Genomic DNA, 26,867 nt, shown 5'->3' on the forward strand with positions numbered 1-26,867 from the left:
GAAGTATTTTGTCCACACCACACCAGAAAATGTTCATTTAGTTTCGTCAATACTTCAAAGAATATGTACCTATTCCACAGTGCTATAGGAATGACACTATTTTCGGAACTTGAATTAGAAAGTTCAATTCCTTTATGCTAGCTCTAGGCTGACTGTTATTTGAAAAGCTATTGGCTCAACTGTAATCGAAAATTAGGTACCAATTTTCCACAATCTTTTAAGTGCTGTCTGGAATCACATATTTTTTAAATAGGTAAAAGTTGGTTTGTAGAATATTACAAAACATTAATTTCTTTTTTCATTCTGGTGTATATACAGAGCTATTACCTACCTACCAACCAAGTTAAAATAACTTGAATCACCTAAGTATTTCTATTTTGCGAGTTTCGTTGATTTGTTGTGGCAGAACTCGAAAGTATATTAAGATTAAGAAGAAAATAAGCATTTATTAAAAAAACTGAGAGTTTACTATTATCCATATTAGATATTTATATCCTGTAGTAACATAAATAAAATACATTAATTAAAACGAAACATAAAAATATTAGAAATGGACTTGTAGTGTGATTACATGTAACGTAATTTATGACACAAAATAATACAGAATGACAACATAGAATTCAATTTGGTAAAATTCCTGGATTTCTATTACAGTAATAGGTACCTAGGTACTTATTATTATAACAAAATTTCATATGAAGGCTATTTTTGCGATTTCGCAAAAATGTATTCATTCATTTCTCCTTAGAATGTCATTCCATTAGGACTGGGCGTTCTTGGTACAAATTTTATTCTTATAGTGTCATTCTGTGCTCTTAGCACCATATCCGGAACAAGGACAATACTATCTGGTGTATCCACTGGTTGCAACTCAAAATTCCTTAAAATTCCACACAAAGCAACTTTTAATTCCAAAATAGCAAATTTCTGACCTAAAACATATGTTTTGAAATAGTAAAATTTACAGAATATAATTTTTTATATGATATTAATTTTTATTAAATATCGTTTCAGTGGCTCAACTGCGATTGTTAAAAAAATATATATATAAATATAGAACGAGTCAATTTTTTGTAATAGATCCAGTATTTTTAATTTATATTATGATCAGTCATGGACATCTGCAGAAAATTTGACAGGGGATAAAAGTAAACAGCCCGTAAAATTTGTAAGTCTATATTAGTCAACCTTTGAACAATCCTCGGGCATGTCACTTTAAACTTATTGACGTTTCGAGAGACATCTCTTTTTTTTCGGGAGAAACTGGAGATTATGTTCTCTTGTCGATACGTATTTGCTGTTTTGAAGTCACTAGCCTCTGTGACAATTTGTCTCTTAATTTTTACTAGAGAAGTTGTTTTGAAATTTTTGTTCTAAATCCTAATCTTGATTTAAATTATCGCGATTTTTCTGAATTTCCCTTGCTTGCCTGTAAACTAATGGCTAAAATTTTCTACAATTCCGGTATAGTTTAGATCTATTAAATGCCTTATGTATTTGTTATGTGCCCACAACTGCTAATTTCTCTGCGTTGTCACTATATCTTAAAGAAATCGACAGTTATTGTGCATAGAGCAGATACAGAATATTTGATATACATATGCAATACCAGAATTCTAGAGAGAAAGTGGGAAGCTTTAAGCCAAGATTGAACAAAAAGTAACAAAATTTCAGAAAACTCCAAAATAATTTCCACCTAAATAGGGGCTTAAAGGATAAAACTCTTCGGAAAAATGAAGCGCACGCCGTAGTCCAATGCCACGATCACGCAATTGTAAATAGTGACCAGAAGACTTAATCTGCTGTTTTAGAGTTTCTTCTGAAGAGAGTGATGTGTCTCCAGAAGCGTCAGGGGTTGTAAACCGACAACACGTCAATGGTCACGGCAATTCAGCAAATGCCTACCCTTACGGACCATTAAGCTATCAGTCTTATAAGTAATAGGCATGGATTATATGTAGGTCATACAGTAAATATACCTATGCAATTTCTAGGACCTGCACTGAAAGGCACGAAAGCGAAAGGATGTCGGTCCTGACAGTTCTCTGGTAAAAATCTGTCCGGGTCAAACTTCTCTGGATTTGGCCAAGTTTTTTCACTTCTATGTATATCAAAAATGTGGACTTGAGCCATTGTTCCTTTTGGTAGAATGTAGCCGGTACTGGTTTTAACATCCTCTTCTAATACTCTTCCAATAAATGGAACGCTTGGATAAATTCTTAGGCATTCTTTAATACATCTTTCCATGAGTTTTAGCTCTTGGAGATCATTGTAGGTGGGTTGTTCTGCTGAATCTGCGAGAACATAATGGATCTCTTGTAAAATTGATTCCTGAAAGTAATTTTAGTTTAAAAAAAGACAAAGTTTGTAATACTTCGTTTCTACAATAAACTAAATTGATATTTTTCAAATATATACAATTTTAAACATTAAATAGGTTGAAACATTGATTTTCTGATCTTTGTATTAAGCATTATGTAGAATGAATTTATTTATTGCGGACAAGATACATAATTTAACGTATGACACGAAGAAATACGTTACCTGCACATCTTTATGGCTAGCAAGTTCCATCAGTGTAAAGCAAAGTGCCATTGAAGTTGTATCATGTCCCTAAAAAAATATTATTAACTAAACAGAAATTTCAATAACCAAAATATTATGAGCTTAGATAAAATCTGAAATATTTTGAAATAGGTATATGCCAGATATTTTGAGAACTTTTTCGACAGAAATGTAAATACTGGTTTGCCTTTGTAGGTATATTCAGTTATAATATCACAAGAGCATAGAAAATATTCGATTATACTTCCGAGTCACGAGACGTATTCTGCGAAACACCACGACAGCGTAGCTGGAGTCAAGGAATTATAAATATCCTTGGCTGGAGTGGTGTTTTAAGGATATACGTCGAGTGTGGAGGTTAGTATAATCGAATATTTTCGTTTGCTCGAGTGGTATTCGATACGATTATATAATTCAGAGCTTGAACCGAAGCGTTCCATTTTTTTTTTTGACGTCTATTGACAAATGTTAAAACTATCGTTACCACTTACCATGACATAGTTCACATTGTTGGAGGAGGCGAAACACCAAAACGGTTATACCACGTCGTCAAGAGTATAATCGCTTATCAATACATAGTAACTACGTAAAATTTGTAATTGCTATTGGCTAAATTTCTAATGAATTATATAATCAGAATTACCACTGTAAATGTCATAGCAACCCTTCAGAAATGTACATGGTGTAATTAACAAGTGTACACTGACCTCAAACATAAAAGTGTTAACCTCATCTTGAATTCCTTTGTCATCAATACTTCCACTACTGATTTTGGCATTCAGCAATATGTCTAACATAGCTAATTTTTTCCTTTTCGAATAATTAAATTCCTCGTCATTTTCGTTTTTGGGTATCGCAAACTTCTCAAATTGTTTTGATCTCTCTGATATCACCCTATCTGTATAACCGTGTAGAATTTTTACCATTTGTGTCTCCTTGTAACCAAGGTATGTAAAATGGTAAAAGAACCAATTGAAATGGAACCATGGTCTTAATAATCGCTGCACCATTATCTTTCCTATTTGATGAGTGGTGGTATAATAGGACTTATGCTCTTCATTTTCAAGGTTTAATTTAGCACCCATCGAAGTCTCTGCCGTCAAATGTATACTCGTAGCATGTAACAGTGACTTTGCGACACACTTTCAGGGTTGGTTAATTCTGTTAAAATAAACAAAAAAAAACAAGAGCAGCAATTCTCAAAAGTTTGGACAAGGAACACAGATTTGTATCAGTTACTCGAGAAAACAACTACCCACTGAACTAAATAGATCCCCAACCAGCATTGAATTACATCCGCTATATCGAGTAAACAGCTACGATCATTCAATAGCATTACCAATTGATTGGGTGTTTTCTACAATAACATTATGGCTAAAAATTTTATTTTGCGTAATGCCATAGTAGTGCATTCATGGTACCTACGGTTTATTAGGTCACTCTCTGCCAGTAATGACAAAGTGATGACTTACGCCAGTAGGCACTAAGTATCAGTGATATTAAGATATACCTTTTTTAAATTTAACATCAATGAATTCATTTTAAATCCTTTCGGATTCCGACGCCAATTTTTATTCATTGTTCAAATTTTACATGAAGATAGCTAATGAAGGAGTCAAATTGTACTATGTTTAAAGTTTATATTTTCGATTACATTTGATAGATCGATCATAAACTGTGCCACGATAAATCTTTGTGGACTCTTAGAAATTCTTTCATTAAAAAAATATTTACTTTTGTTTTTTTTTATTTGTTTTAACTAGATTCAACCCTCCAAGTTTGTCGCAACGTTACTGTTATATCCTCTGTATATTTTAAATATATGATAAACAATTTCGTAAATTATTTGTACCACCTACCATTAATTGCGCATAATGTAAACTGCGAGATATATGGTACAACATTTATAAAAGGTTTGTGACAGATTTTCCTCAACTCTTTTACTAAATGATCAGTTTCAGTTGTAAATACACCAACAAACTGCTGCAAGATACTGAAATGAAAAGCAGGAGTTAAGATTTTTCTTCTTGTTTGCCATTTGGACCCTGAAAAGTGAGATCATATTTTGTATATTTTTGAATATTAATTACATCCAAATTTCATATTGTGAAATTTTGAGTTAAACATATTTAAATAATTATTATTTAAAAAGCATTTGATTAAATTGAGGTAGAAAAAACACCCTGTATATTTTTACATATTTGGATAGAACGTTCCTTGTCGAGCGTAGTCATATAGTGTTTGTTGGGTCCATCTCTAATAATAGGCGAGATAATATTAAAAAACGAAATGATGTTTTTTTTATTAAGAAAATAAGACATCTTGTATTGTTAGACCTCTTTTAGGCATTTCTGCCTTTTTTCCAATTACGTAAGGATTTAGATTTAGTTGTAACATATTTTGACATATCGGACATTGATATAGTCCAAAATGCGTATAGGTATTTTAAGTAAATCTCACTAATTAGACCGTGTGAGGCCAATTACTCATGGACAATCTTATAAATGGTAGGTCGTGACAGTGACAGGTAGTAATGCCATGATAACATTGTTATTGTTTGACAGTTTGTATTAGTATTTAATTAAAATGGGTTACACAGAAGTAGAAAATTGAAATATTATTAGGAATTAAAATAAACTATGGAGAATATCTTAACTACTCTATCTTAATTCCTATAATATTTAAATTTTCTACTTCTGTGTAACCCATTTTAAATAAATAATAATACAAACTGTCAAACAATAACAATGTTGTCATAATATTACCTGTCACTGTCACGGCCTACCATAACCATTGTCCATGAGTAAATAAGCCCCTCGCGGACTAATTAGTGCGATTTAGTTAAAATAGTTATACTTACCCATTTTGTACTATATCAATGTTCGATATGTCAAAATATATTTCAAATAAATCTAAATCCTTACGTAATTGGAAAAAATGCAGAAATGCCCGAAAAACGTCCAACAATTACAAAATATTTTATTTTCTTAATAAAAACGTTCTTTTCGTTTTTTAATGTTATCTCGCTTATTGTTAGAGATGGACCCAACAACCCTTATATGACTGTGCTCGACAGGGAACGTTCTATCCAAATGTGTAAAAATATACAGGGTGTTCCATTTAAATTAACAAAGTTAACATCCGCGGTCATTTTGTTTGAACTTCGTTTGTTTTTCTACTATCATATTCGAAAATTTCATAAAAAATCGTGCAACTTTTGTATTTTACATTTTTTTTATAACTCTTAGAACAAAAAAGTTAAAGGGGGTCAAAATATAGTGAATCACCCTGTACATACCAGATCTGATACAAAAATAACCGACCTCTTTGAATTTGCGGAACCACATGTTCTTAAATTGTCGATACCTATCCTTTTAGTTTTCATGATATTGTTATTTGAGTGCAACGTGCTGAAATGTTAGTGACAATTTTTAAAACGTGTCATTTTTTGGAACAACGATCCAACGTAAAATTTTGCGTGAAACTGGGGAAAACTTTCACGGAAGAGTTTCAACTTTTCAGAAAGGCTTTCGACTTTGACTGATGACTCCCAAGCACAGAAAAGTTAAAGATCTTGACAATGCGCACAGTCAGCTTTGTCAGTTTGTCAGTTTTGCGCCAAAAATCAGATTGCTGTCCTCTCTCGCCCTCCTTACTCGTCAGATCTGACACCTTGTGACTTTTTCGTACTGCAAATTCGTCACAGGCTTTAAAGGACATTTCAAATGAAGCAATCTAGGACTGCTTCATGAAATGGAAACGTCGATGAGAAAAGTGTGTGAATAGGGGAGGGGATTACTTTAAACTACAAATAAAGTTAAAAAATTTGAGTTCGGTTATTTTCTGAACAGTTCTCATACACTGCAAAAATGAGCACGCTGTATACTTACGATTATAAAAACTAAACATACATACCAGTACTTGTTAAAAGGCCTTCTCCTAACCACAAATCCATAAAAGTATAGCTAAAACTTTTTTTTATGTTTTTTGTTGTAGATGCTATTGCCTAAAACGAAAATAATAATAAAATACATGAAAAAATACTTAACTGCATTAAAACCTTATCAAACTCTTCCATAAGGTGATATTAATTTGTACCTACTCGTACTTAAATAAATACTTTTCAACATTTTTGGAGAAATAATAATAAGTGTATGTGAATAAGTAGATACCCTCTTACCTCAAAATCTTCTGGACCTGATATATTAGCAGTAAACTGAAAACCAACGGATATTTTGTACACAGGATAATGTTCCTTGCTCCATTTTCTAATATTTTTTAATAAAGTTTCTAGAAATGCAAAAATTTACATAAAATTAAGCACATGAAACACGGTGCCTTACGGTTAGGATATTTTTATACACATTAAAAAGTAAATAAAAATAATTTAAATATGGCTGTATTTCAAAATCCAGCACATTTGTTTTCTTTAAATTTTGTTTTGCTAGTCTTGTTCAACGCGTAAGTCTATACAATTATATTTATAACAATTATTCTAAGCATGTACCTAAGCATGTTTTGATACATCTTTAAAATCTGCTATATTGTGTGTTATTATAAAAGTAAATTAGGTACTCTTTAAGAAATATTTTTGAAACAGTACATCTTTTTAATTATTTTATTTTACTTACCTCCATCGCATAGCAGATCAGGTATATTTCCCAAAAATAAATAACTTTTAGGCCCTGGTAACTTAGTTATTAATGTTATAAATCTAATATACTCCGACATATATTTACAACTGTAAACGAATGATAGTATTCCAATAAATATAATAAAAATTGTTAACCACATTGTGGCAGTAAGATATTAACAACCAATGCATCTATCAACTGTCCTTAAATTAATGCATCTTTGAAACTTTATATATCTTTTCTTTAATCAAAAGTTAGTAAAAACTAATAAATAATAATTTAGTTAATTAGTACAGAGGTCATAAAAGAGATTATTTTGACTAACTAAATATCTTCGAACATAATACGTATAATCAGTACTTCTATATTTCTTGAAATAATTTGAGAATGGGACGTTTGATATCGTTACAAGCTCACTATTTAATTTAACTAGAAACAAATCTTATTTTGTTGATAGATGTGGTATGTAAATGCACAATAATTAAACTGTCATCTGAAACCATAACTTAAATTGAGGAAGAGAAAAGGACTAAAAATGTTTATTTAGGTCGATATATTTAGGTGGATATGAGTACATATAAATAAAAATAATGAATAAAATTAATTAAAAGATGACACTTATTATCATTCTGCTGTATTACATCTTTAGTAAATAAAACGGATGAGTTTGAGATGAGTATGAGTTCAGTTAATATTTGCAAACAAACATAACAAACTCATAAAAGCTCTTGTAAGCTGTTCAAAGTCTTACAGAGTTAAATAAAAATAAAAAAAATTAATTTATAAATCCTTATGGTTCTTAATACCTACCTATTTAATCCATAATCCTCCAGTTCCCCTAATACGGGCACTTGTTAAATATATGCCAAATGTAAATAAATGCATTATAGAATATTTGTTTGTAGATATGTATTTGTTAAACGTATACTAATGCCGAAACACGTGGATGGTGCACACCACAGACCACCTAGACTGGCATATAGAGCTAGTTTGGTGAAAACACTTTGGAGCCTGATTTGGAGCCCAGCGTTCAGTGGTGTTCTAGCATTTGACGTGTACGCATCGCTGTGATTTCGATAATTAGACGTTTTATCATGGGCAAGTGTATTGTAAAACATTGTATAAATACAAGTGATCGAGTTGGTGAAGAGAAGCGAAAAGTTTCCATCTTTAGGTAAGTAAAAAAAAAGGAACATATAAAAGGTAAATATGTACGCCATTTTTCGGTTGATGTCACAAGTTTCGAGGGTTGGCTTTATAATTTTGTTCGCTCACATAGTGTAGTGATTAACGTGATATTGTTATTATAAAATAATGAATGAATTACTGTAAAATATTTTTAGTAATTATTTACTTTATGCAAGTCTTAAATTTTTATGAAATTTTACCAATTCTCGTCATTTCGAGATAGCTGAAAATTAATTAAATATTTTTCTGAATTAAAAAAATCGCAAACAAAACTAATTTCAGATTCAGTATTCGTACAGTCAATTAATTTTTATTAAATATCGTGGTTGTTTGACGTATCCATCTCGAGATGTCGTAGTAATATGCTAAGAAACAGAAAAATTAATAAAATTTTTAAATAATGATGAAAGCGGAACACCTAGGCTACAGAAAAATAAAATTGTTTATCATGTATTAAAAAACTTTCTGAATGTGAACATATTTGAAAATTTGCATGAACATCAATTTGATAATTTGCCTAACAATTGTAATCATTTAAGAGATCTTGTAAGGGCTGAATGCGAAAAGTATATCGATGTACGAATAAATCATGACGTCAAATTATTTAATTCAGTAAAATCTACGAAAAGGCAAATATTAAATAAATTAATATTATTTAGAGGATAATAAATATATTTAAATTATTTTGTAGTTTTAGTTATAATGACACTAAAATATACTATTTTCTGAATAATTACAAACTTTAAATTGAATATTTGTCATAAGATGCAATATAATGTTTAATATGTAATAAAAATATTACTTAATCCGGATCTGCTTAAAGATGCGCGCGATCAGATTGCCTTCCACACTCCACTTCTCCGGATTTTGCATTCACTGGTACCCGTGCATTGGAATTAGATACGGCCAGTCTAGGTGGTCTGTGGTGCATACCTACATATTCGAAAACCATACAAACGGCACACCGTTTGGGTTATTCGACAACTGAATATTATTTGATATGTGATGGTTTGCTCACCTTTCCAATCGGGACTGAGAAAAACTCAGAACTCCACGCTCTGAAAGACGTAAACTACCTTCGACGAGAGGTAAAATTTGCAATGCGGAAATTCACACTTTTCTCCCAGTATCCAAAATTTCCGAGAAGCTCCAAGCCGCCCCAAAACACCATAACCGTAGTAGACGACGGAAAAACCGCTCCAAGTTAGGATTTCAGGAACAAAAAATGTTTCGAATCTTTCGAAATTCGAGCTGGAAAGAAGCAAAATACAATCAGAAGTACCATGCCGACACATATAGGCTGATTGTTCATTCTAATGTGGACTTCTATGTAGGATCATGGACCGAACGAACGTCCAGTGTATACATACGATTAAAATTATATACTTTATCTATACAAACCATATTTATTGTTATTAACGACCAAAGTTAATCAATAAATGATAATTTTTATAAACGAATTATATATATTTCCAAACGAAAAAAATATTAAATTGAGTTCAAAGCTCTAAATGCTATTAGAGTAATCCACAAAGACATGCCCTAATTGCGATGAAGGGGGTACACACTACACAGCGCTAAAACTGGCATATACACAGGAGGCAAAGTACAAATAAGCTCCTAAAACTTCATCCCGGAATTTAACTTAAACTTTAGTGCCCTGGCAAAGCACTCAAAGACAGTGAAAGAGACACTACAGTCTCGAAGTGCTCCATAAATTCAGTTCAAAACAAACATACAAGGGTCATTTGAAACCCTTCAGAATAAACTAAATCAAAACAAAATCTTTCAAATTAAAGCAAGTGAAAGGGCACAAAATAGAGCGTGGACCATTATTCTAAAGCAAATCTCGTCAATATCATAGAGGAAGAGCGACATTGGAAAAGTTCCAACTATATATTACTCCGAATTTTTATACAATTATTAATGAAAATTATTAAGGACAGCATTATTTTTCGTGCTTTCAGAAAAATAAGGCAAGGGTCTTGTTACTTGTATCTTGTTGGTGTAGAAAAAGATAATATTAAATTTCGTCGAAGTGGTCATATAAAAAATCATGACACCTATACCGTGTGTTATATTAGGAGATGATTTCTAAGTAAGAGAGCTTCCGTTACGAAAAAAATTGAATAAAATTTGAAAAAATAAGAAATTAAGATAGGGGTTACTCAGCTTGGGATCTCGAAAAGGGTTGTACATACATATAGTATATACAAAATTTTTTTGTCATAACCAAATGACAAAATTAAATTTTCGTAGTATGCCAATAATAAATGAATTTCCAAAAATGTATTTATTTATTTATTCACTTAGATTCCCTCATTCTGCCGTTACAGTATATACACCTTGTCATAAAGTACCTGTTTTTATTAAAATAGTAAACTATTATACAGTACGTTCACAGAAAATGTGTTTATTAGGAAAACTTTCAAATTTTTCATTTTATCGAAAAAAGTTACTCTTGACAAAAATTTTTGCTGATTCTTAAAGTAAGATTGGGATAGAAAAATTTTAAATTTTTTGTGATGTTCAAAAAATTGAAAAACTTTATGGTACAACAGTAAAGTGCACTTATTTGTATAGTTGTGGAAATAAGTTACAAGGAAAAGTTGTTCAAACCTAAAAGGCAGTTTCTAATACTAATTTTCGAAAAAAATCGGCCTACTTTTATTTATTTGTAATTGTTAAATTTATTTTATACAAATTAAATTATTTTTAAGGACTGGCTCAGTATTGCGAATACCCTAAGTGAAAAATAGATTCAATACATGCAGTAGAGGAACATCCCAAATTATCATTAAGTAGAGCTGAAAAACTCCAATTTGTTAAAAAGTCGCAAATTCAGAAAATATTAAAACACAATAAGATGCATCCATACAAGTCAGTTTTTAATAATTTTTTGGCAGTCGGTGATGAAGCAGAACGTTTGGATTTTTGTTTGTGGGTTGGCAGTATGGAAAGAGGATTTTAAAAAAGTAGTTTTCTGATGAATCAACTTTTTAAACCAATGGTGTTGTGGCTTCGCAACATGCACGACATTGGAGTGATTCTAATTCGCATTTTCGGATACCAAGAAGGCGTCAGTAGTTTACTAAAGTAAATGTGTGGAATAGTTACTTAGATATGTTAAGCGACTTTCTTGACGGTGAATTAGAAAACCTTCCGTTAGAATACCGTCGTTCATTTTGTTTTCAACAAGATACATGCCCGGCACATTATGCGACAAATGTAAGATGGTTAGATACATTTTCAGACTAGTGGATTGGGAGACAAGAACAGTTCATTGGCCTAGGAGCCCAGATATGACAATAATGGATTTTTTCCTATGGGGTCGACTAAAACAAATTGTTTATGATACTCCTCTAATAGATTCCAATATTGCTCAATTAAAGGATGCGATAAGAGATGCCGCGTTGCTTCTATATCTTTAGATAAAGTTAGAAGAAATTTTGATGAAAGACTTGTTCGTTTAAAAACATGTGCTCTATTCTAATCTTACTTTAAGAACCAGCAAAATTTTTATCGAGAGTAACTTTTTTCGATAAAATGAAAAATAAGAAAGTTTTTCTTATTCAATATCATTTATCCATAACATATATCTCAATGATGCATCATTTCGTTTACTTAGTCTCACATATTTCCGAAAATTGAATATATTTTTAGACCTGGCAGGTTAAATATTAATGTGTAAAATAAATCTGATAAAATATTCATTACATATCTTCCCTATTATCACGTAGAGGCGTATGTGTATATCCATTTCTTGGAATATACGGTCCTACGTGATAAGAGGGACGATATTTAAAATAATAAATCACTACCTATATCTCACAAATACAGTAATAATTAAAAACAATATGTCTAAAAGATATTGATAACCAGACAGTATACTACCACTTCGATTAATTAATTCACATTCACATATAAGTAATATTATCGTTACCTCTGCGACGCTTTTTTGTCACCTATCCTATAACATATTTTTATTTAATAATTTCAAAAAATAATCTAAACGCAGCGGATCTTTATAGTCAAAGAAGTAATGTGCGTGCAAATGATAAATTTTAAGTGTATGAGAGAATGAATGCATCAATTCATAAACAAAGAAGATTAAATACAATCTTGCAAAATATTTCTTGAAAAAAAAATACCTCAAGATAAAACCGCAACGTTTACAAAAACTTTTACATATATAAACTAAAACCGCTGTATCTTTTCCATTACGTCACAAGCAATATTCGTATGAATGAACTAAGAAAATCCTAGTCAAATTAGTCACTGTTTTCATATAATTGAAATGTCATCTTGACAATTCCCAAATCTGGATTTCTGGCAAATTTTAATACTGCTGTCTACTGGATATGAATATATGCCAAAAAATCGATATTGCAACGCTTAGAAAATATATATAACAGTTAGCATGGAGATGCGATCAAAACAACTGATACATTTTTAATCTGAGTGTCAGTTCTTTTTTTAAATGCGCTAGTCAAACTATAGTCTAAAATTAATATCCAACAAACGTCCTCCATTTTTTTTTCACTCTAATACACACAAAATATTATAACGGTTGTCTGTGATAGATTGAGACTATGAAGACATTTATACCATCATTGTATCCCTTTTTAGCGCTTTTAATAATGAATACACGTCTGCAACGACTGTCTTTAATATTAGGACACACGCGTGACGTAGTGGCAATCTTAAAACGGTTCTACTTATATTTATTTTTCTATGATTCTAATTAAGTCTATATTTTTTGAAATATTATTGGTTGTATTTACTAAAAAATTGTTAAAGTTAAAAGTCATAATGTTTACATCGCTTACAATCACTGTAACATGTTACCGAATTGTACAATAAGACAAACGTAATAATAACAGACCAACCCAATGTGTTTATTTTTAAATAATCCGAATGACCATAGGGTTATCAGATTACATAGGTCCTGGTCCAAACTTCACTTATAACTAACTGATGATTTCAGTTACAATTACATTTCTTTTTCAATAATATAATACATCCAATTAATATTTATAAATAAAAAGTTATGGTTTTTGGGAACATATTCTATTTTTTTTTTTATAGAAATCTTCAAGTCAAAACGGATATTAGATAATTTTTTTCATTACAGCCACCAATTGAACATTTTTATATTTGTTTGTTCTTTTTAAATATTGTATTGGTGGGATACTGTGACTAAAAGTGAACCACTAAAGAATATTTGGTGACATTGTTCCAATAGCGCGTCCAGAGAAAAATTGGGTGGAGCTGAATATATTTAGTAAATGAATGCTATTTCCTAGAAGAATAATGAGAAGTCTTCCTTCAATACATGTTTTTTTCTATAATCTTTTCTCAAGATTGTCACATGTATCTTGGGCAATGTTTTGAATAACATTTAAATTAAGTACATTATATATTCTTAGAATAAGTGTTATGTTGATTTAAACAAATCTTAATGGCTATCCGGTTATACATTTTGTAAGAAAGAGCAAAACACCAAATTTTTTCACAAAATATTTGTCTCTCAGATCAGAGTATATTAATTTATTTTACTACATAGCCAACTATGTACAAAAGAGGTACCTATCAAATTCTATTTGGGAGTGCATTTGTTTTTCGTTTTCAGTCAAGGTCAATTTCTTCTTTCTTTTGGAAAATAAGAAACTGCTATAAATTTTTTAATCTTTAAGATAAGTACGGCGAATTATGCATTCTAGAAAACGCAGCAGAATACCTTATTGTTAATTATGCTGTGGCCAACTATGGTTTCTTTTAAAAAATTATGACATTGACTGTAAGTTAGCACCGAAAAAAAGTTTTTAAAAGAAATTAACACATTCTGGTCATCGAAAATAAGAAAATTTCGATTTTTTTACTACAAATCGGAATATAAAAAATAAATCGAAAATTTGTTTTGACCAGAAAATTTCTCTTATATGTTCGCAAAAATCATAACGTGACATCAAAAATCAGATGTAAACAAAAGGTTTGGCTAATTGTAAAACTTAATGGTGGATTTTGTTACACAAATGTAGCTTTTTTTATTACCTATACACAAACATATGACACAATTTTTTTACGTACATACAGGTCACAATTTTATAGACAGATTCTGTAATCTCTATTACTAGATAAGCTAAAATTCAAGGGTTCGAGGTAAATAGCATTTATAGATAAATAATTCCTTAATCTGTCATGACGTCAAGTTCTTTTTCAAATAATAATAACTTAAATAATCAACAAAATAATTAAATACATAGTCGTTCTCAATTGTATCTAACGCAAATTTTTCATTAATTATGACATTCCGTATCTTGAACAAGATACATTTTCAATATACGGGAACTTTTTTTATTAATTGGTGTCAATAAAGTTTGGTCAGGCATTTCAATTACACCTTGTAGAGACATTTTTACTTAGTTCGTATAGCAAGCAGAATGATATGTAGATGGTCTGTCTCGCAGCATCTCATTCTACTTAATATTTCCATTTTATCCTGGAAAGGCAATTGCTTTATTGGAAAACGAATCTCAACAAATTTCATATGAATTCCTGTATTTGACTTGAGATATTAACAAATTGTTTACTTAATGCTATAGATAGATACACATGTTAGTTAATACATTTTAATACATAGGCAACATTTTCAAAATTTTTAATGGAGTCGTTTTGAAGCAGTTAATTTTTTCCCGACACAATGTGATGAGCCTCTGAGCTGTTTCTTCTTGGTGTAAGCTTTACTCTCACAACGTCGTTTTTTGCTCTTAGCACTATGTCGGCGACAAGAACAATATTATCCGGTGTATCCACAGGATCCAACTCAAAGTTCCGTAATATTCCACATAGAGCCACTTTCAACTCCAAAAGAGCAAATCTCTGACCTACAAAAGTATATTTTGGTTTGCTGCTTTGACAATTTTTAAAGAAGCTTGATTTAATGACTTTTATTAACGATTTGTACCTATACAATTCCTAGGTCCGGCACTAAACGGAACGTAAGCGAAAGCGTGCCGATCTTGACAATTTTCTGGTAAAAATCTGTCCGGATCAAATTTCTCTGGATCTGGCCAAATCGTTTGGTTCCTATGTATATCAAAAATGTGAACTTGGGCCATTGTTCCCTTTGGTATAGTGTAGCCACTACTTGTTTTAACGTCTTCTTCTAACACTCTTGCAATAAACGGCACACTCGGATATATTCTTAGGCATTCCTTAATGCACCTTTCCATGAACTTTAACTCCTGTAGATCATTGTAAGTGGGTCGCGCTTTTGAATCTGGGATAACATTATTTATCTCTTGCAAAATTAACTCCTGAAAATATCGAAATTGTAAGAGATGAGAATTTGAAGAATAAATATGGAAATGTTATATTAAGGCTCATTTACATGATGATAGTTTTTGTGATAGTTACTGTCATGACAACAACTGTCACAAGAATTATCAATATCGCACCATCACACCCAGTTATCTCTTTCGATCAAATTGATAAACGTAATGTTGTGAATGTAACTTTCACATCTACTATCATCGTGCATACCACTTTGACCTTGATAATGTGATAGTGATTAGTTCAGAGTTAATCATACTAGTAGCTAGAGTTGCAGCATTAGTAACGATACTATCACATCGGGTAGACATTGTAGTAGTTTCGTGAAAGAACTACCACGGCGTAAATGAGTCTTTATTTAACATTGATTCCTTGAAAGAAAATTCAGTTCTTACTTGCACATCCTTATGGTTGGCGAGTACCATCAATGTAAAACAAAGCGCCATTGAGGTTGTATCATGACCCTAAAAATGCTTTTCGGATGTATTCATTCAGATTATGGAAGAAATATTAACAAAAAAAAACGATATTTAACTCCAGTTTATTCCTACAGGTAGAATAATTTTTGTGGTGTGTTATGAAAGCTAAATCAAATAGTCTTTTGTTTACTTATTTTTACCACTTTCACTGAAAAACATGTTTTTTTCTTCTAACTATACCATGAACAGAACATTTAGTGTAAACTATTATTAATAGTAATAACTTTAATTAAGTACAATCTTCGTCATTACAAATTATTATAAATTTAAGATTTAGATTTAGATAATAAGGAGTAGCCAATTTTTACATTTTGTTTTAACTAAAAATGTTAAACATTGAATATACAGGGTGTCCGGTAAGTACCACCTAATCTCTCGGGAGTGTATAGGGGAGGTCAAAATAAAACCAGTCCTTCCTATAATTTTTTTTCCTAATGTGCCCCCTAACGGAGTTATGGGGGATCAAAGGGGTACCTAGAAATTAACGTTTAGGGTTATAACTTTGAAACCACCCTGTATATTTTAATAAAATTTTCGTACGTTGTATTACACATGGAGCTCTACGATTTGATGCTAAAATCAACTTTTTGCTATTATCAGGTGTCCAGAAACGGACTGGCCCTATCACAATTTTTCTCAAAATTTTGACAGAAGTAATTTTATCAAACTGAAAATATTATTATTAGATACTCTGAAGGTTTTTCTTTAAAAATGGTACTCTTTATTTATTTCGAAAAAATGAACGGTTTGCGAGATAAATCGGTTTTGAAAAAAATTGGTAACAAATACAACAACAATTAAAATTTATTTTTTTTACATATTATTTCATGCATTTAATTTCTTTAACTTTATCAAGTCCAGAAATCTTTGAACGGGTTGGCTATACTTTATGAGCAAGTAGTGACCAATTAAAAATAACATTTGAAAAATAACTTACTTACAAGACATGCAACAAAGAACATTCAACAATGAACAAAGGTACCTAAATGTTACTTCGGTAGATGTTCAAAATGAGCACCCCGTACTTCAATGCACTTTCTAATCCTACGAATGTTTTCCCGGTGCACTTGAAATAATATTCCGTGATTATTGCGGAGATGGTCACAGTTCTGTGTTAGCCTCAGCAGAAGTTCCTCTCTACTATTTACGGGTGTTGAATAAACGTTATTTTTTAAATGACCCCACAGAAAAAAGTCTAATGGGTTTAGGTCGGGCGACCTAGGTGGCCATAATACAGGTCCGCCTCGACCTATCCATCGATCACCAAAAACATTCGTCAGATGTTGACGTACTAAACGATCAAAGTGGGGTGGTGCACCGTCATGCATGTACCACATTTCAGTTCTTATTTGAAGGGGCACTTCTTCTAACAAAATATTTAGATTTTCCTCTAAAAATTGCAAATAAAGAGCACCATTAAGTCTTTGCTCCAGAATAAATGGACCAATCAAATGATTCCCGATAATGCCAGCCCACACATTCACCATAAACCTTTGTTGGTAGCGAGTTTGAACTAAAGCGTGAGGGTTTTCTTCATCCCAGACATGTAGATTATGCGAATTAATTATGCCGTCTCTTGTAAAACCTGCTTCATCGGTGAACAAAATAGATGTACCAAAATTATGATTCCGAATATGATGCTGTAAAAACCAATTGGCGTATTGAAGTCTTTTTGGATAATCATCTGGAGACATAGCATGTACTTTTTGGATGTGGTACGGGTAAAGCAATTGTTCTTTCAGAGTTTCATGTACAGCCCATTTTGTAACATTGTTTTGCGCCGCAAGCTTCCTTATGCTATTTGAAGGATTATTAGCAACGTCTTCCAATATTTGTTCCTCTACATGAGGGTCTCGTACTCTCCTCGGGGCTCCTGCTCCACCACGGCGTGGCAAAAAGCTTCCTAAATAAAGGATTCGGAAGAAATTAGTTTCACTAACGTTTTTCACTATTTTTTTTTACCTGTTTCTCTTAAACTACGATCAACTCTTTCAAAAGTTTTTGGACTCGGCAAATGTCGACCCGGAAACCTTTCCTCATAAAGTCTTCTTGCCTCCACGGAGTTGCATAATGCTTCCCCATAAATTAGGTGCATATCAGCATATTCTGCACAGGAATATTCTTCCATTTTTAAATGTTATTTCTAACGGCTTAAAACGAATACCACAATAAAATTGAATTTTTATTCTGTCACGCGCCTTTGACAAGTACTTTAAAATCAACAGGGTCTAACAACGAAAACAATAGAAAAGAACTCCATGGAGACAAGAGCAATAATAATTTGTAGATGTATTTTGGTCATAGATGTTGATTTTACAAGAAACGGCATTATTCATTCCCTTAATTCACCACCAGTAAATGTTTATGGTGAATCTGTAGGCTGGCACTAGCGGGAATGATTTTATTGTAAAAAAATAAATTTTAATTGTTGTTGTATTTGTTACCAATTTTTTTCAAAACCGATTTATCTCGCAAACCGTTCATTTTTTCGAAATAAATAAAGAGTACCATTTTTAAAGAAAAACCTTCAGAGTATCTAATAATAATATTTTCAGTTTGATAAAATTACTTCTGTCAAAATTTTGAGAAAAATTGTGATAGGGCCAGTCCGTTTCTGGACACCTGATAATAGCAAAAAGTTGATTTTAGCATCAAATCGTAGAGCTCCATGTGTAATACAACGTACGAAAATTTTATTAAAATATACAGGGTGGTTTCAAAGTTATAACCCTAAACGTTAATTTCTAAGTACCCCTTTGACCCCCCATAACTCCGTTAGGGGGCATATTAGGAAAAAAAATTATAGGAAGGACTAGTTTTATTTTGACCTCCCCTTTACACTCCCGAGAGATTAGGAGGTACTTACCGGACACCCTGTATATGTAAATGTAAAATGCACTGACCTCAAACATAAAAGTATTAACTTCGTCCTGAATTCCTTTGTCGTCAATACTTTCATTGCTGATTTTGGCATTAAGCAATAAGTCTAACATGGCTAATTTCTTTCTCTTCGAATAATTAAACTCCTCATCGTTTTCGCTGATAGGCACCTTAAATGTTTCAAATTCTTTTGATCTTTCCGTAATCACCTTATTTGTAAAACTGTGCAAGATTTTTACCAATCGTTTCTCCTTGTAACCGAGAACCATAAAATAATAATATATTTTATTGAAATACAGCCAAGGTCTTGTTATTCGGTGCGTTATTATCTTTCCTATTTGATGAGTGGCTTCGCAATACGACCTATCTTCTTCATTTTCGAGGTTTAATTTGGTACCCATCGAAGTTTCTGCCATCCAAAATATTATTAATAATTTGTAAAAAGATAATTTATTTGTACCCACCGTTCATTGCACCTAAGGTAAACTGTGAAATGTATGGTACAACATTTATATAAGGTTGCTGGCAAATTTTCCTCAATTGTTTTACTAAATTATCAGTTTCAGTTGTAAACACACCTACAAATTGCTGCAGTATACTGAAGTGAAAAGCAGGGGTTAATATTTTTCTCCTGGTTTGCCACTTGGATCCTGAAAGCACAGAATACTTATTTTAGTTATTTTGGTGTTTGCTGATCGGAAACTAAATTCTAATTTTTCGTATTCTATTAACTTAATGAGTTCCTATCACAAAAAAACATGTACGGTTTATCATACCAGTACTTGTTAAGAGTCCATTTCCCAACCACAAATCTAAAAATGAATAGGCTGCACTTTTTTCTATATTTTTTGTTGTAGACGCCATTGCCTAAAAGAAAAAACAACATTTTTACTTACATGAACACTAAAGACAAAATGAGCTTTTCTCTTTGGAAATATTGAGAAATTTTGGAAATAAATGGGATCTCTATTTTTTCTTTCGTTGTTCGGTACTGATTTGGGTTCAAATAAAGAATTACTGAATGAGAGATTCATATTTTGAAGTGTTTACCTCAAAATCTTCTGGACTGCATATATTAGCTGAGATGAAAAGAGCAGCTGATAGCTTGTACACTGGATAATATTCTTTGCTCCATTTTCTAACCTTTTTAAACAGAGTAGCTAAAAATATGCGCAACCGACATATATTAAGTTAATATATGATTATGGTAAAAATGACCTACCTTCATCACTTAAAACGTCCGGCAAATTTCCCAAAATTGAATACATTTTTGGACCTGGCAGCTTCATTATTAATGTGAAATATCTGATAAATTCCCGCACATATTTAAAACTGAAAATTATTGCCGCTATTGTAGTAAGTAAGGTAATAATTAGAAACATTGTACCTAAAAAATATTTAAAATGTTTACACTTGTTCTCAAATTTGTTATTACTGACTTTTAATTTTATACTTTTATACTTACTTATTTGATGCTTTCTAATTAATGTCGTTAAATATGAGTGTGCATAATGTATTCTTTCTAAAATAAATTAATTTCAAGAAAAAATAATTTGTGATGAAGGAAACGTAGAGTAAACTTTATTATAACAGAAATGATGTGATTAAATTTCTTGTTTATCAGTGAATTAGTACAAAATAGTGATAAAGTCGAAAATGATTAGATATAAACTTGCACAATAACCTTAATGCATCTTAGGCGGTTGTTACAGTGGATGTGATTCGTACGAAAATCTGTAGTATGAGATGGCAGATTAGAACAAATACGTGTATTTCTACTTAAGCGGTTGCACTTGTAACTGCTCTATCTCGTACAAATGTTAAGAATTTGTATAATTTCGTGATAACCAGATTTTCATACGAATTTGTATCTTATGTTANTCATATTTTGAAGTGTTTACCTCAAAATCTTCTGGACTGCATATATTAGCTGAGATGAAAAGAGCAGCTGATAGCTTGTACACTGGATAATATTCTTTGCTCCATTTTCTAACCTTTTTAAACAGAGTAGCTAAAAATATGCGCAACCGACATATATTAAGTTAATATATGATTATGGTAAAAATGACCTACCTTCATCACTTAAAACGTCCGGCAAATTTCCCAAAATTGAATACATTTTTGGACCTGGCAGCTTCATTATTAATGTGAAATATCTGATAAATTCCCGCACATATTTAAAACTGAAAATTATTGCCGCTATTGTAGTAAGTAAGGTAATAATTAGAAACATTGTACCTAAAAAATATTTAAAATGTTTACACTTGTTCTCAAATTTGTTATTACTGACTTTTAATTTTATACTTTTATACTTACTTATTTGATGCTTTCTAATTAATGTCGTTAAATATGAGTGTGCATAATGTATTCTTTCTAAAATAAATTAATTTCAAGAAAAAATAATTTGTGATGAAGGAAACGTAGAGTAAACTTTATTATAACAGAAATGATGTGATTAAATTTCTTGTTTATCAGTGAATTAGTACAAAATAGTGATAAAGTCGAAAATGATTAGATATAAACTTGCACAATAACCTTAATGCATCTTAGGCGGTTGTTACAGTGGATGTGATTCGTACGAAAATCTGTAGTATGAGATGGCAGATTAGAACAAATACGTGTATTTCTACTTAAGCGGTTGCACTTGTAACTGCTCTATCTCGTACAAATGTTAAGAATTTGTATAATTTCGTGATAACCAGATTTTCATACGAATTTGTATCTTATGTTACCGCCGCCTTAAGCATGGGGCGATAATGGAAAACATGTATTGCTCTATATGCAGCATATAAGCCAACATAGAGACAACATTTTGAGAACAGTGTATAATTGAATCCCTATTTCCAAATTAAATCAAACGATATTCTAAGAAAGGAGACGGCAGGATCCTTATGGGAAATGGATTTCGGTCAAACTTGCTGAAACTTTGAATTCTGGTGGTACCTACCCGATTTACTGTTAAATAAGTTGATGACAATGTTTTATGTTTTTATGAAATTCTTAATTCTGTCATTACTTTATATGTACCTAAAGTAAAAATTAAATATCATAATTTTACAAATTATTTACTGTTGAAACAATAAATAAGCTTAAAGAAAAAATTAGGTATCATAAAAAAAAGGAAATTAAGAAAAAAATTTGGGTATGTTTCTGGAAAAAATATAATTGATTATGTCATTTGTCGTTTCTGTCAAATCTCAAATATAATATTTTTCGATTGAGAATGGAGCTTACCTCATCCCATTTAACACCAGGCGCCCCAAATTTTATTTAAATTGTTTATATCCTCACAGTAGGCCCATACTATCGAGTTTGAAAAACCCTGTACTCATGTAATCAGTTGGGCTCAGTCGATTAAAAACTTATTTTAAACTAGATGATTCACTGGTCAAGGTTAGTTAGCAATTATAAAAACAGTTTACAGATTGATTTCAACAAAAATTAACTTTAAAATTGTTTTTATAGGCAATTAACTTCAGTAAATATTTTTATTTTCTATTGATGTATACTACTACATTTTTTTACAGAAAAATATAAATCATTCTCTAACATATCTCTAGAAGTAGAAAGTAGGTATACAAGGTGTAATCAAAAGATTTGACTAAACCTTAATGGTGGATTTTGCGTCAAAATTTTGTAATGTAACTTTTTGATTATACACAAACATACATGCCACAGTTGTTTTAGGTACAGGTTCACAATTTTATGGACAGATTTTGTAATTTTTGTTACTATATGCGCTAAGATTCAAGTGTTGGCAAAGGGCATATACAGACAGATAATTATTGAACGTGTCTTGACGTCAAGTTTTTTTTCAATAATAACTTAGATAATCAAAAAAATAATCAATTACATGTTCTTTTTCAACCGTTGTTAATTAGTTTGCAATTATTTAATTAATTATGACATTCTGACAAGCATCCTAATCACATCTTGTAGAGTCACTTTTACTTAGCTCGTATAGCAAACATTGTTTTATGTTGATGATCTCGTTTCACAGTAACTCGCTCTATATCACATTCGCATTTTGTCCTAGAAAGGCAATTTATTCTAAAGTAAGGGCGGTGAACAAAATTATGAACGTAATGTACACAAAAAGAATATAGACACAAAACTTATTATGGTTACAGTAATTACGTACATCTATAGGTAAAATTATACTACCTGTATTAGACTTGATGCTTTATTGAAACACGAATTGCAACAAATATCATATGACTTCTTGTATTTTTCTTAATATGTAAACTAAGTTTTTATTTAATGCTATAGATAGATACACATGTTAAGTAGTAAATTTCAATATATAGGTAACATTTTGAAAATTTTTTAATTCAGATGTTTTAAAGCAGTTAATTTTTTTCCGTTACAATGTCATGAGCCACTCAACTATTTTTTCTTGGTATCAGCTTTACTCTCACAACGTCGTTTTTTGCTCTTAGCACTATGTCGGCGACAAGAACTATATTATCCGGAGTATCCACAGGATCCAACTCAAAGTTCCTTAATATTCCACATAGAGCCACTTTCAACTCCAAAAGAGCAAATCTCTGACCTACAAAAGTATATTTTTGTTTGCTGCTTTGACAATTTTTAAAGAAGCTTGATTTAATGACTTTTTATTAACGATTTGTACCTATACAATTCCTAGGTCCGGCACTAAACGGAACGTAAGCGAAAGGGTGCCGATCTTGACAATTTTCTGGTAAAAATCTGTCCGGATCAAATTTTTCCGGATTTGGCCAAATCGTTTGGTTCCTATGTATATCAAAAATGTGGATATGGGCCATTGTTCTCTTTGGTAAAATGTAGCCATTACTTGTTTTAACGTCTTCTTCTAACACTCTTGCAATAAACGGCACACTCGGATATATTCTTAGGCATTCCTTAATGCACCTTTCCATGAACTTTAACTCCTGTAGATCATTGTAAGTGGGTCGCGCTTTTGAATCTGGGATAACATTATTTATCTCTTGCAAAATTAACTCCTGAAAATATACTTTTTGATTAATTCGAAATTGTAAGAGGTGAGAATAAATATGGAAATGTTATATTAAGGCTCATTTACATGATGATAGTTTTTGTGATAGTTACTGTCATGACAACAACTGTCACAAGAATTATCATTATCGCACCATCACACCCAGTTATCTCTTTCGATCAAATTGATAAACGTAATGTTGTGAATGTAACTTTCACATCTACTATCATCGTGCATACCACTTTGACCTTGATAATGTGATAGTGATTAGTTCAGAGTTAATCATACTAGTAGCTAGAGTTGCAGCATTAGTAACGATACTATCACATCGGGTAGACATTGTAGTAGTTTCGTGAAATAACTACCACGGCGTAAATGAGTCTTTATTTAACATTGATTCCTTGAAAGAAAATTCAGTTCTTACTTGCACATCCTTATGGTTGGCGAGTACCATCAATGTAAAACAAAGCGCCATTGAGGTTGTATCGTGACCCTAAAAATGCTTTTCGGACGTATTCATTTAGATTATGGAAGAAATATTAACAAAAAAAACGATATTTAACTCCAGTTTATTTCTACAGGTAGAATAATTTTTGTGGTGTGTTATGAAAGCTAAATAAAATAGTGATTTGATTACTTATTTTCATCACTTCACTGACAAACATGTTTTTTTTTCTAACTATACCATGAAGAGAACATTTTGTGTAAAATATTATTAATAGTAATAACTTTAATTAAGTACAATATATAAGTTCAAAGCAAATCAATTAAACAACATAATTTTATATATTCTTCGTCATTACAAATTAATAAAAATTTAATTTAGATAATAAGGAGTAACTAATTTTTGCATTTCGTTGATGTATTTACTAAAAACAATGAATATATAAATAATGCACTGACCTCAAACATAAAAGTATTAACTTCGTCCTGAATTCCTTTGTCGTCAATACTTTCATTGCTGATTTTGGCATTAAGCAATAAGTCTAACATGGCTAATTTCTTTCTTTTCGAATAATTAAACTCCTCATCGTTTTCGCTGATGGGCACCTTAAATGTTTCAAATTCTTTTGATCTTTCCGCAATCACATTATTTGTAAAATTGTGCAAGATTTTTACCAATCGTTTCTCCTTGTAACCGGGAATCATAAAAAAATAATATAATTTATTGAAATACAGCCAAGGTCTTGTTATTCGGTGCGTTATTATCTTTCCTATTTGATGGGTGGCATCGCAATATGACCTATCTTCTTCATTTTCGACATTTAATTTGGTACCCATTGAAGTTTCTGCCATCCAAAATATTATTAATAATTTGTGAAAAGACAATTTATTTGTACCCACCGTTGATTGCACCTAAGGTAAACTGCGAAATGTATGGTACAACATTTATATAAGGTTTGTGACAAATATTCCTCAATTCTTTTACCAAATGATCAGTTTCAGTTGTAAACACACCTACAAATTGCTGCAAGATACTGAAGTGGAAAGCAGGGGTTAATATTTTTCTCCTGGTTTGCCACTTGGACCCTGAAAATAAAGAATACTTATTTTAGTTTTTTGGTTTTATTTTTCAAATTCCAAAGAGGAAATATCAGCTTTATTCATACCAGTACTTGTTAAAAGACCTTCTCCCAACCATAAATCTAAAAATGTATAGACCGCACCTTTTTCTATATTTTTTGTCGTAGACGCAATTGCCTAAAAAAAACAAAACTTTTACTTACACGAGCAAACATTGTGAAAAGGAAAATATTGGGAAGTGTAAAATGGATTCTGGAAATAATAATTTGTGTTCAAATAAAGAAATATTAATATTTTGAAGTGTTTATACCTCAAAATCTTCTGGACTACTTATATTGGCTGAGAAGTAAAGAGCAGTTGATAGCTTGTACACTGGATAATATTCCTTGCTCCATTGTCTAATCTTTTTAAAAAGAGTAGCTGAAAGTATGTGCAACCCAAATATATTAAGTAAGTATATATTTAAATGGTAAATATGACCTACCTTCGTCACTTAGGAGGTCCGGCAAATTTCCCAAAATTGAATACATTTTTGGCCCTGGCAGTTTCACTATTAATGTGTAATATCTATTAAATTCTGGCATATATTTAAAACCGAAAATTATTGCCAATATTGCAGTAAGTAAAGTAATAACTAGAAACATTGTACCTAAAAAATATTTAAAATTTTAAATTTACACTTTTTCTCGAATTTGTTAATATTGATTTTTATTTAATAATTTTATACTTACCTATTTGATACTTTTTGGTGTCGCTAAATACTTATAATGTATTATTTCTAAAACTAATTAAGAAAAATTTATTGTGCAGAGAATTAGTGCAATACAGTGAAAATTTGCACATAACTTTAATGCATCTTAGGTGGCTGTTACAGTGGATGTGAATTCGTACGAAAATCTGTAGTACGAAATGTTAGATTAAAACAAACACATGTATTTCTGCTTGAGCGGTAGCACTTGTAACCTCTCTATTCGTACGAATGTTAAAAATTTATATAATTTCGTGAGAAACTGATTTTCATACGAATTTGTTTCTTATGTAAGCGCCGCCTTAAGCTACGTCCAGACGGAGAGATATTGGAAAACGTGTATTGCTCTATGAAGAATATATCAGCCAACATAGAGAGACAACATTTTGAGAGCAGTATAACTGAACCACTATTTCCAAATTAAACTAAACGACATTCTAAAAAATTTGCCGTTTTCAGATTATATATTCTTAGCAATTTTCTGATTAGTTATTTATTGAAATAGTTTAACGACCTAAATATCTACAGAAACACTA

General features: G+C 31.2%; 3 protein-coding genes across 5 annotated transcripts; all 3 read right to left on the reverse strand.

The window, feature by feature from the left end:
- Positions 1-471: 471 nt before the first annotated feature.
- Positions 472-6,775, reverse strand: LOC108904170 (cytochrome P450 4C1). Its single transcript, XM_018706605.1, has 7 exons — positions 6,746-6,775; positions 6,481-6,571; positions 4,425-4,610; positions 3,273-3,658; positions 2,545-2,613; positions 1,980-2,331; positions 472-932 (listed from the first exon to the last, which is right to left on the reverse strand). The coding sequence occupies exons 2-7, from the start codon at positions 6,518-6,520 to the stop codon at positions 745-747; spliced, it is 1,221 nt and encodes a 406-aa protein (XP_018562121.1). The 5' UTR covers positions 6,521-6,571; positions 6,746-6,775; the 3' UTR covers positions 472-744.
- Positions 6,776-14,931: 8,156 nt separating this feature from the next.
- Positions 14,932-21,636, reverse strand: LOC111693192 (cytochrome P450 4C1-like). Of its 2 annotated transcripts, none has more exons than XM_023457407.1 (9): positions 21,398-21,636; positions 21,155-21,319; positions 20,983-21,092; positions 19,858-19,948; positions 19,546-19,731; positions 19,105-19,490; positions 16,118-16,186; positions 15,355-15,706; positions 14,932-15,274 (listed from the first exon to the last, which is right to left on the reverse strand). In XM_023457407.1, the coding sequence occupies exons 2-9, from the start codon at positions 21,312-21,314 to the stop codon at positions 15,072-15,074; spliced, it is 1,557 nt and encodes a 518-aa protein (XP_023313175.1). In that variant the 5' UTR covers positions 21,315-21,319; positions 21,398-21,636; the 3' UTR covers positions 14,932-15,071. The 2 variants fall into 2 exon arrangements, with proteins under 2 accessions (XP_023313175.1, XP_023313174.1); XM_023457406.1 differs by lacking the exons at positions 20,983-21,092; positions 21,155-21,319; positions 21,398-21,636 and adding exons at positions 20,132-20,241; positions 20,304-20,468; positions 20,547-20,785.
- A 1,631-nt stretch (positions 21,637-23,267) lies between these two features.
- Positions 23,268-26,541, reverse strand: LOC111693193 (cytochrome P450 4C1-like). Of its 2 annotated transcripts, XM_023457409.1 has the most exons (10): positions 26,315-26,541; positions 26,068-26,232; positions 25,894-26,003; positions 25,670-25,760; positions 25,404-25,589; positions 25,179-25,348; positions 24,963-25,109; positions 24,484-24,552; positions 23,715-24,066; positions 23,268-23,633 (listed from the first exon to the last, which is right to left on the reverse strand). In XM_023457409.1, the coding sequence occupies exons 2-10, from the start codon at positions 26,225-26,227 to the stop codon at positions 23,464-23,466; spliced, it is 1,455 nt and encodes a 484-aa protein (XP_023313177.1). In that variant the 5' UTR covers positions 26,228-26,232; positions 26,315-26,541; the 3' UTR covers positions 23,268-23,463. The 2 variants fall into 2 exon arrangements, with proteins under 2 accessions (XP_023313177.1, XP_023313176.1); XM_023457408.1 differs by having other exon boundaries at positions 24,963-25,348.
- Positions 26,542-26,867: the final 326 nt, after the last annotated feature.

This window comes from Anoplophora glabripennis, unplaced genomic scaffold (assembly GCF_000390285.2).
Source record: "Anoplophora glabripennis isolate ALB-LARVAE unplaced genomic scaffold, Agla_2.0 scaffold137, whole genome shotgun sequence".
In the NCBI taxonomy this organism is placed as follows: Eukaryota; Metazoa; Arthropoda; class Insecta; order Coleoptera; family Cerambycidae; genus Anoplophora; species Anoplophora glabripennis.

What these genes read in the sequence shown, in the direction of transcription:
- LOC111693193 (XM_023457408.1), bottom strand. Translation starts at nt 26,227, where the DNA reads ATGTTTCTAGTTATTACTTTACTTACTGCAATATTGGCAATAATTTTC. An exon ending in TTAATACTTTTATGTTTGAG is followed by an intron (nt 24,553 to 24,962) that starts GTCAGTGCATTA and finishes AAGCATTTTTAG; the next exon opens with GGTCACGATACAACCTCAAT. An exon ending in CGGACCTAGGAATTGTATAG is followed by an intron (nt 23,634 to 23,714) that starts GTACAAATCGTT and finishes ATACTTTTGTAG; the next exon opens with GTCAGAGATTTGCTCTTTTG.
- LOC111693192 (XM_023457407.1), bottom strand. Translation starts at nt 21,314, where the DNA reads ATGTTTCTAATTATTACCTTACTTACTACAATAGCGGCAATAATTTTC. An exon ending in GGACGTTTTAAGTGATGAAG is followed by an intron (nt 21,093 to 21,154) that starts GTAGGTCATTTT and finishes GCATATTTTTAG; the next exon opens with CTACTCTGTTTAAAAAGGTT. An exon ending in TTAATACTTTTATGTTTGAG is followed by an intron (nt 16,187 to 19,104) that starts GTCAGTGCATTT and finishes AAGCATTTTTAG; the next exon opens with GGTCATGATACAACCTCAAT.
- LOC108904170 (XM_018706605.1), bottom strand. Translation starts at nt 6,520, where the DNA reads ATGGATTTGTGGTTAGGAGAAGGCCTTTTAACAAGTACTG. An exon ending in CTAGCCATAAAGATGTGCAG is followed by an intron (nt 2,332 to 2,544) that starts GTAACGTATTTC and finishes AATTACTTTCAG; the next exon opens with GAATCAATTTTACAAGAGAT. An exon ending in AGGTCCTAGAAATTGCATAG is followed by an intron (nt 933 to 1,979) that starts GTATATTTACTG and finishes CATATGTTTTAG; the next exon opens with GTCAGAAATTTGCTATTTTG.